The sequence below is a fragment of the Epinephelus moara genome, chromosome 4, assembly GCF_006386435.1.
Source record: "Epinephelus moara isolate mb chromosome 4, YSFRI_EMoa_1.0, whole genome shotgun sequence".
Taxonomy (NCBI): Eukaryota; Metazoa; Chordata; class Actinopteri; order Perciformes; family Serranidae; genus Epinephelus; species Epinephelus moara.
This window is the reverse complement of record NC_065509.1, coordinates 13,082,399-13,095,457: the sequence shown is the minus strand read 5'-3', so window position 1 is coordinate 13,095,457 and position 13,059 is coordinate 13,082,399. Positions and strand designations below refer to the sequence as shown.

The following is a 13,059-nucleotide window of genomic DNA, read 5'->3' as shown; positions in this document are numbered from 1 at the left end:
AAATAGTGTGCTAAACGAGCACAATGTGTTTTTAAATGAATAAACCATTATCAGAGGTGATATGTGATGATCTTTTTTCATGCATTTACCCATGTTTATCCGTGACATTGTATAAATGTCCGTGGCGGACATTTGAAAGCGAGTAGATGACAAACAGGCCGTAAGGTTCTGCTCGTTAGTAATTAACTCTGATGTTGGATGTTCACTCTTTCACACAGATGAGTATTGAAAAATATTTTTAATACCATACTATTTTTATATAGCGCTAGTAAGCTGTCACCAAAATAACCACCATGTCCTTGTCATACCTTGACATAATCCTTGTCGGGGACGTATCAGGATGCATTCACATTTATGCTAAAAAATATATGTCATTAAATGCATTGCATACCACCTCAGCATGTGATTTAAATGACCAGATCACAATGCATCTTGGTGGTCGTTTTCACCTGTTTTTAGTGCTGTCCACTTGTGATCAGATCTCCCAAGATGTGTGTTAACACGAGGTAAACAGGGCCACAGTGTGCTGGCACATGTCTTTGTGACTGGCTCCCAGCCCTTCTGCCAGTCCTCTCTCTGCCTCCTGGATAGGTACTGTTTTGTCACTGGGACCAGGTGGCAGCAGCTTCTCCATCTATCTCCGTGGCGGCTAGAGGTGACACTCCATCAGCCAAATGGATTAGTCTCATTGGCTGGGTAATTTATTGATGTTTTCCTCTCCTGGGGATAATAGGTGTATGGGCTTCTGATTGATGAGGCCACAAGGCGCATGTCTGCCTCCGCGGCGTGTCAACTACTGTTGGCGGCCGGTCAGTCAGTCTGGCGTGTTATGAGCTGCGGAGTTGACTTATGTAACACCCAGACTGATGTCCTCACCAACATCAAATATGCTCATTTGACAGGCCATTCATAGATTATGTGAAAAGCCTGTTTAATGTCAGAGCTGGAGTCGCTCAGAGCTTTTAGGTGTCAGAATTAAGTGACCCCAGTGTGACACAGATTTATGAGACTTCTGTAGACTAACTGGAATCTGCAGGACTTGATCATATTTTAATCAGGGGCTTTGATTGATGGCATGATATAGCAAAGAAAATAGATATTACGATAAAGTGTTCATAATGAAAGGCTGTAGATACACGGTATCAATGACAACGTGACAGAGAGGCTGTTGACTATTGAAGTTAATTTAGTGGAAATCCATTTTTTAATGCACAAGGAATCTGAGAGGCCGAGATTCCTTGGAGTAAACATTATCTGGCTGGTGAAGTAGTTGGACAGAGGTATAGACAGAGAGGCAGAGACATTTCCCTCAGCCTTGTACTGCTGGTGTGTCTGTAAAAAGCCTTCGGTCTCAGAGGAGAAACAGTTTTCCAGCAGCCAGCCTTCTGTCTCCATCTGTGACACTGACAAAATAAATGCTACTGCTAATTTTAAGCGTGACCCAATATGTTCTGTGGGCTCCTGCTCTGGTAATGTGTGCTCTTGACCTCCTACGGTTGTATCCAGAGTGTCACAGGCCCCTGACATACAGCCCCTCTCCTCTCCATTAGAGGATACCTGATCCTGCACAGGCTTTCACTGATGAAAGAGAGCGAGCAGCATGCGCAGGAAATGGGCTTGCAGTGGTTCTTGCCATGACCCAGGCTACTTAGAGCCATTGAATTGCATTTATGAAGAGCCCTCTACTCTTTCTCTTTACCATTACAAAGTGGCACTCCTCTTTGTGGTGTAAGAGATACTTCAGGTAGCAGCTGAATCACAGGGTTTGATGTAAGAGGCTTTCGTAGATGCCGAGAAAAGGAGAAATAAATAGCTTTGAGGTGGAAGTGCAGGTTTCCTTCAAGTTTTCGATCAGTAACCATATATATGAGGAATTACCAGGAATAGAAGACTTTGTATTTCTACGTGCATCTGCATGTGTGTTTTTCCTGCATGTGTGTGGGCGTGTCTTACCTCCTCCCGGTCTGTCTCCTTGTCTCGGATGGCAATCTGCACATCTGTCTGCTCGTTGATCACAGAGGGAAATGCTTTGAGTCGCAGCAGGACGGCCGTAGCCTGGAAATCTAAGCAGATGCTGCGCTGCTCCCGAGCATCCTCTCACACTCAACTAAACATCCTCAATGTTCTTTTTTTTAAAAAACATTTATTCACCCAGCAACTGTTTTGCTGAGCATGCATGCTGTTTTCCACCCCGTTTCATATTAACGCACACATTGAAATTTACAACCACAGCCTGCTACTGTTTAGCACTGAGGTAGTTTGGGGACAAATGGCTCACTTTAAGTGAAACTGTGTAACTTCTGCTGAACAGCAGCCACTGTGGCCACACTAATGCAGGATAATGGTGTATTAAATTACTCTTAGAGTATGGATAAAGCTAAAATAAATATTTAATGAGTTTGTCACGCCACAGAAAAATGTGCTATTAACCACTCAGCCAAATTTGATTGATTTAAAAAAAAAAAAGTGAAGTATTTAAAATTAGATTTAAAAATCCTGAAAGAATTAGCAGTATTCTCTAGGGCTGGGTTTTGGTACTCGATACCTTTAAGGTATTGACTTAAATAATCCAACACCAAATAGTACTTAAACTTCTCCAGTGAAACAGTGCCTTTATTTAATCCTTTTTGTACCCAGATCTAGAAAAAAAAGACTACTTATATGGCTTTTCTCACAGCCAATCATCGATCATTAGCTAATCATCGCAGCAAGTGTTCTTTGAATTAGTGTGACATGTGATTGGCCCAGTACTGCAGCAGCTACAACCCATACAGTCTGTGATGTGGTGAAGCTGAGCATGGCATATGGACTGAGTTCATCGTGCTGAGATGCATTAGGAAGTATGTACTACATGCCTGTGGTGTCTGGTGGCATTTTATGCAACTGAATGCTTTCATTCAGATGGGTATCAATTCAGATGAAGTAATCTATTGGTATTGGTATCACTTTAAGGGAACTGGTATTGGTATCATAATTTTTTTTTTTGACAAAACTTAGCCTTAGTATTCTCTGCTCTGAGACGCCGGAGGTGTATCCCCTCAAGCAGAATCTCTGTAGCAGTTAACCCAGTAGCACAAAACACACACACCCCACAAGCTGAGGGCAGAGCTGCCATGCAGCAACACACTCTTGTTCAGAAGCTAACAGCAGCAAATGTTAGTACAAAGCACGCACTCACAGCAGTGAGTAGTAACTGGTAGCAGATTCGGGCTAAAAGACTGAAAGGGACGTTAGTAACTGCTATTTAGTTTGTGTTTATATGATTGTGGCATTAAAAAGAGATGTTTATTTATGTTATTATTAGACTGAAAGAACTAATAGAGCTTGTGGAATGTACTGAACTCACCACTCACGCACAGGATGAATGAGACAACACTGATGTTGTACACTCTAATGTCAGTTTTTATACAGTATTGGTTGGGTTATGTTAAGGATGGCTCCAGTGTGTCCTTGAGCCATGATTTCAGGCCCACCCAAAAAATCCTGGACACAGAAATGTTGAAAAACAGCTCACAGTCTTTTCACGTTTTCAACAACTATTTTCTAACATGTATAATGTGTTTAGAAAGAAACTAACTTGTCATACTTTACTTGCACTTTAATTTCTTCAAGATTCTCTTGAGTCTGCTTATTTAAATACATAATTATGTAAAAGCAACTTGCAGTAACACAATGAAAATGCATTAAAACCCAGACATTCAGACAACCTTGACACACAGCACATTTTTATGTGTTGTTGCCTTTTAGTTTGGAGGCGTGGAATACAAGGCGACATTATAGAAATTCACAGATGTACATGTTGCAATAAACACCATACAGTGGAACCAGGCTCAAGTGATACTGTACTAAAGTGACAGTACATTAGTAACTCAAAAAAGCTAATTTAGTTTAAGGAGTGTTCGTAACCAAATTTCCAGCTATATGTTTTATGAATTTAAATGGAGCACAGTCTGTGTTTGTGCAGTGGTTATCAGGCTCATATGGGTAAGAAGGGTCCTTTTATACCGACTAATCAGTTGAGAATGTAATTATAGGCCCATTAGATGTCTGTGTTTATTGTTATGTGGCAACACAGGAGGTCAGGCGATGTAGCCTTAGTGTCAAGACTGAGAAAGCTCATGATCAGGGTGGTGGGTAGGTCATACAAACACAGAACTTTCATTCAGGGGACTCATGAGGAGGCTCATGTCCTGTGTGAAACCAGTGAAGATTGAGTTATTTTATATGTTACCTGATGTACATATAACATTACGTATGTAACCAATGTTCTTATTTTAAGCCAAACCTAATCACATAGTGTCAGTGCCTAAACCATTCCCGACAACACTGAGCATTTAATGGGTTGATAATGGCATTCAGAACCTACTAGTCGCTGTCGTAGGACCCTTCTAATCCATACCTATGAGGCTTACCACTAACGATGCCCATTTATTCAAGTTACAACGTTCAGAGTGGGGTTTATTAACCCCAACCAGCAAATGTTCAACTGTGCTGACGTTAGCTGTTGCTAGCTAGAGTGTACTGAACAGTGTACACACTGTTCATGTATGTGCAGTGTGTCGTGGCTGTGTGGCAGCTATAGGGCTTTGACAAATATCAGAAATTACCAGAAAAAACTGTTCCATCTTTCTGCAAGTTAATGAATTGGGTCATAAAGCCTCAATATTTTTCACTCATGTTGAAGCATTTTTAACTGTGCTTCGTCTCAGTTCGCACCACCCAGAATGAATTTGCGTCTGTTCAGATTATGTTAATTCCTCTTTCAAAAGTTACATAGTTGAAATGCACGCCAGCAGCAGTTACTCAGACAGAGAGAGGGTGTGATGTTCATTTCCTTTGCTCAGATATTGTCATATTCTCATGTGGACCTCCTCATGTGCATGAAATTGCATATAGAAAAACACATTATATGTTGTACAGAAAAGAGACAGAGGTGTCACATCGTTCCTCTGTGCTGTCCGAGGACCTAGAGCTCTGTGTAGGCCGACGAGCTTCATTTGACCTCAGAGAAGCATGAAGAGAAAGAAATTAAACTGTCCAAGCAAGAGAAATGAAATAACAAAGATGAAATGGCGAGCTTTTGTAGTACAAAAAGCAATAACTTCCTCTAACGCCCCCTAAACCAGTACCCCCCCCCCCCCCTCCGCGCCCCCACTCTCACAAAGCAGTTGTGGCTATCACTCTCAACAAAGTGATGTAGTGGACTAGCTGCGGTATAAATGGGATTTCGGCATCCCTAGCTATTCTCCTGTCCAAAGCTTCATTTCACTGACTCTCAGCTCCCCTGCTAAGTTCAGTAATGGAGCTTTAAATCCCCTCTGTTGTTGGGTCCTCACTCATTTTGCTACCGGGTCGATGATAGAGCTCCCGCTTCTTGTGCCACCTTGTTGATAAGACTTCACTTTGTGCCTTGAAACGCCACTGATTATTTTCCCTCCGCTCATCGGCCACGCACCCCTCCCTCCTGCATGCTCTGTATGCTTTCCTCCCTGCAGACATCCTCATGCCTCTCTAGGTTGACTAATATATTAAGATTAATACTCGCTTTAAAAAGGGACTTTTTTTAAGATTGTGTGTGCTGTGTTCTAGTTCGCTCTTTAGTTGTATTGAAAGGTCAAACCCCAGATCTTGCTTTTCATCTGTTACAGAGGCTTTGTTCTCTTTATATTCCAAGTCATCGTCTATTATTGCAGTGTAATGTGTGTGTTTGTCCCCTGTATGTGTGAGCAGTCCCATTAGAGAAAACAACAGATTGAGAAAAAGTGGGAAAAGGGAAAGAGAGGTTGTGCGTGGGAAGTTTTCTCTGACTGTGATCATTAAGAACGGGATGGATGTTTGGGGGAAATCTATTTGTGTTTCATGTTTTTGAGCTAAATTGCTGCCTATTTTTGACAGCTTACCGTAGTTGTTGTGATTACTGAGGCATATCATCACCTGCTGAATGCAACAGCTTTGAAAAAGGTGGCCTGACTTTCACCCCGACTGACTCTTTCTCGTGTTGTTCTCTTGCTTACTTGCAGAAGCCTTTGATCTGGTGCTGCGTCACGGCCGTAACTCCACCTTGGCCATGCTAAAGTCAGATTACCCAGGTCTCGGAGGTGGAGCCCAGAGCTCCGTGGGGCAGCTCTTCCTGGACATGTCGCTCTACATCCTGGGCTCAGACTCCACTGTGGACCACATGGTGGCGGTGCTCTACGGTCGCCTCTTCCCCCTGGCCTACCGCCACCTGCTGGGCGGCAGCAGTTCCTCTGTGTCTGAGGAGTGTGTAAGAGGAGCCTGGAAGGAGTCAGGAGCATTTGGCTCTTATCCCAAACTGATGATGACCCGTCTGTCTCGTTCTCTCCTGGCCACACGAGTCTTCCTGCAGGCACTGAACCTGGGTATCGAGGTTGTCAACACCACCGACCACCTGCGGCCCAGCCGGGACTGTAGCCGGGCCCTGCTGAGGTTGTGGTACTGCCCGCACTGCCAGGGCATGCTGGGGCCGCCAGCCTGCAGAGGCTTCTGTCAGGCGGTGATGCAAGGCTGCCTGGGGGGAGCGGCTGAGGTGCAGCCTCACTGGCGGACCTACGTAGACGGACTGGGGAAGCTGGCTGGTGCCATGAGGGGAGAACAGGACATGGAGGCTGTTGTTCTTAGACTGCCTTCAATGATCAAACTGGCCCTGAAGCACGCTGTGAACGCTCGCACCCGCCTCACCACCCTGGTGAGTCTAGTACACCAACACACATACACACAGCACTGCACTGAAAAATACAAGGGGCTGCATTAGTGTAGGAGTGTCCCTAGAGATGAGACTGCCATCATTACCCACAGGAAGTCTAGTCTGATTACATTGGACGACTCACCGGACGCCAGATTACTACACTGCTTACAGTTTACACTGTGAGATAATGCTATAACAATCTGTATGATAAATAATAGATTCAAGGTGAAGTCATCCTAACACTAGACTGTGGGTATAGCCTATAGCCTGTAGCCTTTCATTAGCCGCATATTTTAAATGGTAACACACTTCCTGCATGGTCTCGCATCGTCTCACTTAGCCAGACCTATCTCCACACTTTGGTTTAGCGGGTTGACTGTGGCTCAGAGGGTAGAGCAGTCCTCTACCAATTGTTTCAATCCCTGGCCCGTGCAGTCCAGATGTCGAAGTGTCCTTGGGCAAGATACTGAACCCCAAATTTCTCCTGATGGCTGTGCGAGTTCTTGCGAATGTTTATCTCATGAGCACCTCGTATGGTAGCCTCAGCCACCAGTGTGGCGATGTCTGTGAAAAGGGAGACAGGTGCCAGTGTTGTAAAGTGTTCTGAGTGGTTGCTAAAACTAGAGAAGGACTATATAAATGCAACCGATCTAACTTCAGAGTTAGCAACCTTCCAGCCTCTTTTAATGTTTTATGTAGTTCCCTCTCAAGACTATTTTTCAGGAGCACTGTTGCTTAGCTCCGCCCAAGATGATTGTGATTGGTTTAAAGAAATACAAACAACCCAGAAGGCTTTTTCCCCCCTCATTGCGGAATTATGATGGGTTCATCCAGACCCAGAAGATAGGTTTGGCTATGTGAGGCTTCATTAGCACCAATCTATGTGAATATTTAAACTGATAAAGTAAAAAGCTCTTCATACTTACATTACCGTCCCTCTCTGGCTAAGCCAACTGACTTCCTGCTGAGTCCCGCATACATGAATGGCATGAAAATAATTTGTTGATATCATACTTTAGCTTTTTAATTTCTTTTAGTCTAACTAATCAAATTTTGATAGGGGGAGGAATATTTTAACAGGTTGCACTATCTTAGAGTGACAAGACTGTTTCGTTGTATGTAAGTTGAATGACAATAAAGATGTGTTGAACGTACTTATAAAGCAAGACAAACAGTGATGCATCGTATTTGGAAATGGAAAGGTGCAGTGTTACACTACTGGACTTTAAACTGAAGCATCTGCCACACTGTATATAGTACATTTTTGTGTAATATTTATGTTTTATCCACATCATCCCTCATCACATCCTTTGTCAGTGCTCAGTGCAGACTACTTTTATTGGACAGAAAGCTGATATGAGACTCATGCTATGCCAACACAGTGGTCTGACTGAAATGAATGAGGAAGCTGAATTTTATGATGAAGCAGTGCTAACATCATGGCCAAACCCCGTCCCTCAGAAAAACACACAGAGCATGAAGAAAGAAAAGAAATACCACATTCATTGGAGGTCAGAGGACTTTTATTGAGCAGCAGAGGATAAAGGCTACATTTCTTCACACCAACAAGGAAGACATCACCTTGTAGTGAGAAATCTCAAAGACACCGCTACAGCATGTCATTCCCCAGCATTCAAAGCAAAAAATGCACCATGGACTCGGCTGAATGAAGAGTGGGAAATAACAGCAAGCAAAGGGAGGGAGGCAGTCAGACATATGCTCCCAGCATGTCTCGCTGAAACTCGTCTCTCACTCCTCGGCAGCAGTGACCCGTTATGTGTGGTTTCAACTCCGATAAAACCGTCAAGTTTGTTCGTAGCCCACATGTGAAGTCAGGGAGAAGTGCTCATGAAATATGAAGAGCTTTTTTTCCTGCCAGAGCTACAGAGCTGGATGTGCTTTTGCTTCTGTATATCTGCTGAACTTTTCACTCTCACACCCCAAATCCCCGCAGTGACCAGGTTTCCACTCAGAACCCATCATTTATTAACACACAGGTTGACCTCACTTACTCTACAGTGCGAGGGCGTGGCTGCATCCATGAATCGCTGACTTAGGGGAAATCGCTCACTGTGTGTGTGTGTGTGTGTGTGTGGGTGTGTGTGTGTGTGTGTGTGTGTGTGTGTGTGTGTGTGATCCTTATCCAAAATTAAATAACTTTTGGGTTAGGGTTTATTTAAGAGTGCTGTTCCAGTAGAGATGACTTTACACTGTGTTTATGGCTCTGACTCTGGTTTCAGTATAAAGGATTAAAGCTGCAATGGTCGTGTATTGTTCAGCACTGTGACAAGGTCATGTGTGTGTGTTTGAATGTAATCTTTTTGAGACACTCCTCGCTCAGCGGTGTCATTGAAGGGACAGAGGCATCGTTTCCCAAAAGGCTAATTTTGTCGCACTGAGGACTCGAGGGACATCAACCAGAATTAGACAACACCTGATTACTTCACCTCAAATAACCAGTTTAGGACTTAGGTGTGAATAAATATGCAGACTAAAGGGCCATTACAGTGTTTTTTCCCCTCATATTTTAGCTGATTAATCATAAATTGCCCATCCATACACTGTATTAGGGTTGGGTGATATGGCAGTACATGCTGTGTGACTGTAGAAATACGTCCACCGATGGAGATTTGGCATTTGTCATAGAGGTTTTTACCATGGGAGCTATTCAAAGTAGGGCGAGATTATCATGTGATCTCACAGTTTTGCTATTTCACAATCTCACGATATAACGTGATTTGTGCAGACATGGAGGAGAAGAGTAAAATAATTTCAATTGTTGTCCTTTGGACTCTTAAAGCTTCCATTTTGAAAGAATTTTATGCTGTGTCTCAAATCGGATACTTATGTGAGTACACTCACATGCAGTATACTATGTGCTTACTTGCATAATGTGTGAATTTTGATAGGGTAGTGGTTTCTCACATTGAACACAGCTGTTGTGCACTTACCAGAAATGACAGTGACAAGATTTGACAACTTTTCTTCTTCTGCTCAGCAAATTGCAACCAGGAGGAGCATTATCACCAAAATATATGCTTGCTCTATTAGCTTCTTTGCTCACTTGTGTTTTTCTGTATTTAATATTTATTGGATTTAAAATGAACCTGCTTTTACAGCACATTATGAATGTCCATGGCTGATGCCAGCTAGCTAACCAAGTTAATGACAGCTGTCGCATTTTGCAAACTTGTCAAGCATCTGACCACAAATCTAATACTAAAATCTTCTACAGTGAAGACAACAACTTAACATACATAAACACCAAATGTAACTTATGCCCACAGACCATATAGCTTACGCCACAACACATGTAACGTCAATGCCTGATGATAAAATGTGCCCTTATTGGCTAGCAAGCCTACATTAGCATTTGTGTTATCATTTGTAGTACCAAATTATTACAGAATTAACCCAGTAAACAAACTGATGGCTTCTATCCAACAACAGTTTAGTGTTAGTGGAAAAATACACATGTATATTTGTACAAAGCTTTGGTGTTCACAGCAGCTGTAGGCCAACATTTTCACAAGTTTGAAATGTGTTTTTGGTCCTGCCCCTTGTTTCCCCTTGTGCCACTTGGGCAACATGGTGACCATTGAGAGTGAGAAGTGTCTAACATACACTCAGCTTTTTGACTGTGTTAAGTGCACCATCCAGGTGCTCTTAGTGCACTGATTGTTGCCATACTTCACAGTGGGAACGCACTTATGCACTCAAAATAGCAAGTATAAATACAGAAGATTTGAGACGCAGCATTTGTGTCATTCTTTTAAATCATTTTTCTTTAACTCAAGTGTTTTCTCATATGAGGCCATAGGTGTAGATTTCGCGGGGGAAGCAGGGCACACAGCCCCTCAATATTTAGAACATAATGCATTTGTCCCACTCTATAAAACCATAAGAGTAGCAGAGGTCTTTTATATTACAAAATTAAGGACATTTACACCATAAATTGATGCAGAAAGGCACAAATTGGTGCATAAAAATTCACCAGAATGCATGAAATTAAGTGTTTGATGCTCAAAATGTTCTGACGAAAGACCTCCAAACCCCCAAATTCATATGCATTCCACCCTCAGTGTTGAAACAGAACCTACACTTGTATGAGGCAGTTGTTGTTTTTATATGGAAGTGTCAAATAAAAGAAGAAATCAATCAGATGTGATAAAGCACTGTTTGGTTATTTTAAACCATTTCTTAATTTAATTGACTGAACAATAACTGTACCATGATATATACGGTTATTGTTATATTACAGAGACCATGACAGAGGATTTTGGCCATACACCCACTCCTACACTGTATTAAAACAAAATTACATTTCATTTAGTTTTGTTTTTTTTTTGTAATTTGCATTAGTTCTATTGTAAAGCAGTATCCAGCAGGAATATTATGAAATATAATAATATGAAGAGCAGATTACTCTAACCAGGTTTTCCTTGTTGTTAATAATGCATCAATGAGTTACGTGTTGTGTTTTCTACAAGAACACAGCAGGAGGAAAAAAAAGATGTCTTCTTGCTGTGAGCTCATGTGAATGCATCATGTAGTAGAAAGTTGCTCACGGGTCACCAGAATCCCTCAAAGTCATAAATAATCAGTTAAGAAAACTACAAACTCTTCAACTCAAGGTTTGTATTATTTTATGGTATTTTGATTTTCATCTGCAATTTAAAATCAAACATTAAAATGAAGTGGTGAAGCATTTTCATGCAATTCAAGCATCTTTTAAATTATTCAGATAGGTTCTGCTGCACCGGTGGTCTGACTGAATGGGTCAATGTGCATCATGATCCTCCTCTTCCTTATTGACAGATACATGTCATATAATCGACTCATCGCCAAGAACAACATGAAGAAAAGAAAGAGGGAGGGGGGAATAGAAAGCATGCGTATGTGGATGAGTGAGAGAAAGCCAATGTGTGCATGTACTGAATGAAGCGGAGAGGTGGAACTTTATTTGGTAATTACTCTGTGTAATTCTGCAGTTTAACGAGTGAAGTGTATATAACCCTACTGCAGACTAGAGTCTCTGCCAACAAATCTATGGAGTGGGTGGGATGGCTGGGAGCTGCCAACATACGTTGCGGTCACAGTGTCTTTTTTGATACCACCACTGGGGGACAGTAATATCAGAAATGTTCAAATCCTTTACAGAGTGGCTTTAAAATGTGTATTGTTTTTATTAGAATAATAAGAAGGTAGAATAAACAAAAAATATTATTATTTCTAAAAACATAAATACCTCAGAGTTTTCTCCTTTTAAACGTTATCATCTGGCTGCCAATCAGGACCTTTGATGCGTCACACACTTGGAATCCCTACATGCAAACGGCAACAAATAGATTCCCCTGGAAGGTTTTTTTGTAAATAGAATGAAATTAATTTACATATTTTTAGCTAGAGTTTGCCTCTTTATTAACAAAGGGTTGCACACAACATTCTGATACAGCCAATTAAAAATTCACTCATAGCGTTTTGTATAGGCCCAGTTGAATATTGCAGTAATAATGTGTGGTTATCACAAAATGGCACGCCTGGATTAGCATCATGGCTCACCATTTGAGTACCACTGGTCTACTTTATCCAGTTGTACGTTGCTGTTTAAAGTTGCTTTTTCTATATTCTAAATTCATTTTAAATTGGTAATGGCACCACGTCTAAAAAATATGTTTTGGGAAATGGTGAGCGCTAAAATATAAATGATTTATGGCTCTAAAGATGGTGTCTGGTTCTGTTAATCTCTAGCAGGTCTTCAAAATGTGTGCATAAGTGAAAACCTAAATAATCCTCCACTTCAGTATTTTGTACAGCAACATAATGGATCTATGGAGCACTACGCCTTGTTTCGTGGTTTCATGCGATTGTAAAAACTGCACCTGTGGTTGGTATCTCTTACTTAACCTCCCCTCCGGTGAGAATGTACACCCCTGTTACTGAAGGTGACAAACGGATCGACTCTATCTGAGTGTGAGAGTCCTCGAGGTGTGAGGGAGACATCTCCTCTCTTCTATGTCGGCTTGAAACATGTAACTCTGTTGGGGAGATGACCACTCATCGTCTGCCAGCCCGCTCCCCGGCATGTTAACATTCATTTCCTCCATCCGGTGCAACTCCAGCGTGAATCAACCAATGTTCAGGGAGATGGAGAGGGCAGCCAAGAGCCCTGCAGCTTCAATCTATTCCCCTGTCAACTTCCCACCCCTCTCCTGGAGTTTGATGTCATCCACCTCCGTCTCTGCATCTCATCCTCAACATCCCTCTCTCTTTTTCATCCCCCCTCCCATTTATTTCTTTTTCCTCTCATTCTTACGCGCTGCTTTGAGAGAAGATGCATGATTTATGAAGCT

The 13,059-nt window shown here is 42.0% G+C and overlaps 1 protein-coding gene across 1 annotated transcript in view; it reads left to right on the top strand.

The window, feature by feature from the left end:
* Positions 1-13,059, top strand: part of gpc3 (glypican 3) — a 147,976-nt gene that overhangs the window by 83,443 nt on the left and 51,474 nt on the right. The window contains exon 3 of the mRNA XM_050043077.1: positions 6,021-6,706. Coding sequence (XP_049899034.1) covers positions 6,021-6,706 — 686 coding nt within the window. The remainder of the gene's footprint in view (positions 1-6,020; positions 6,707-13,059) is intronic.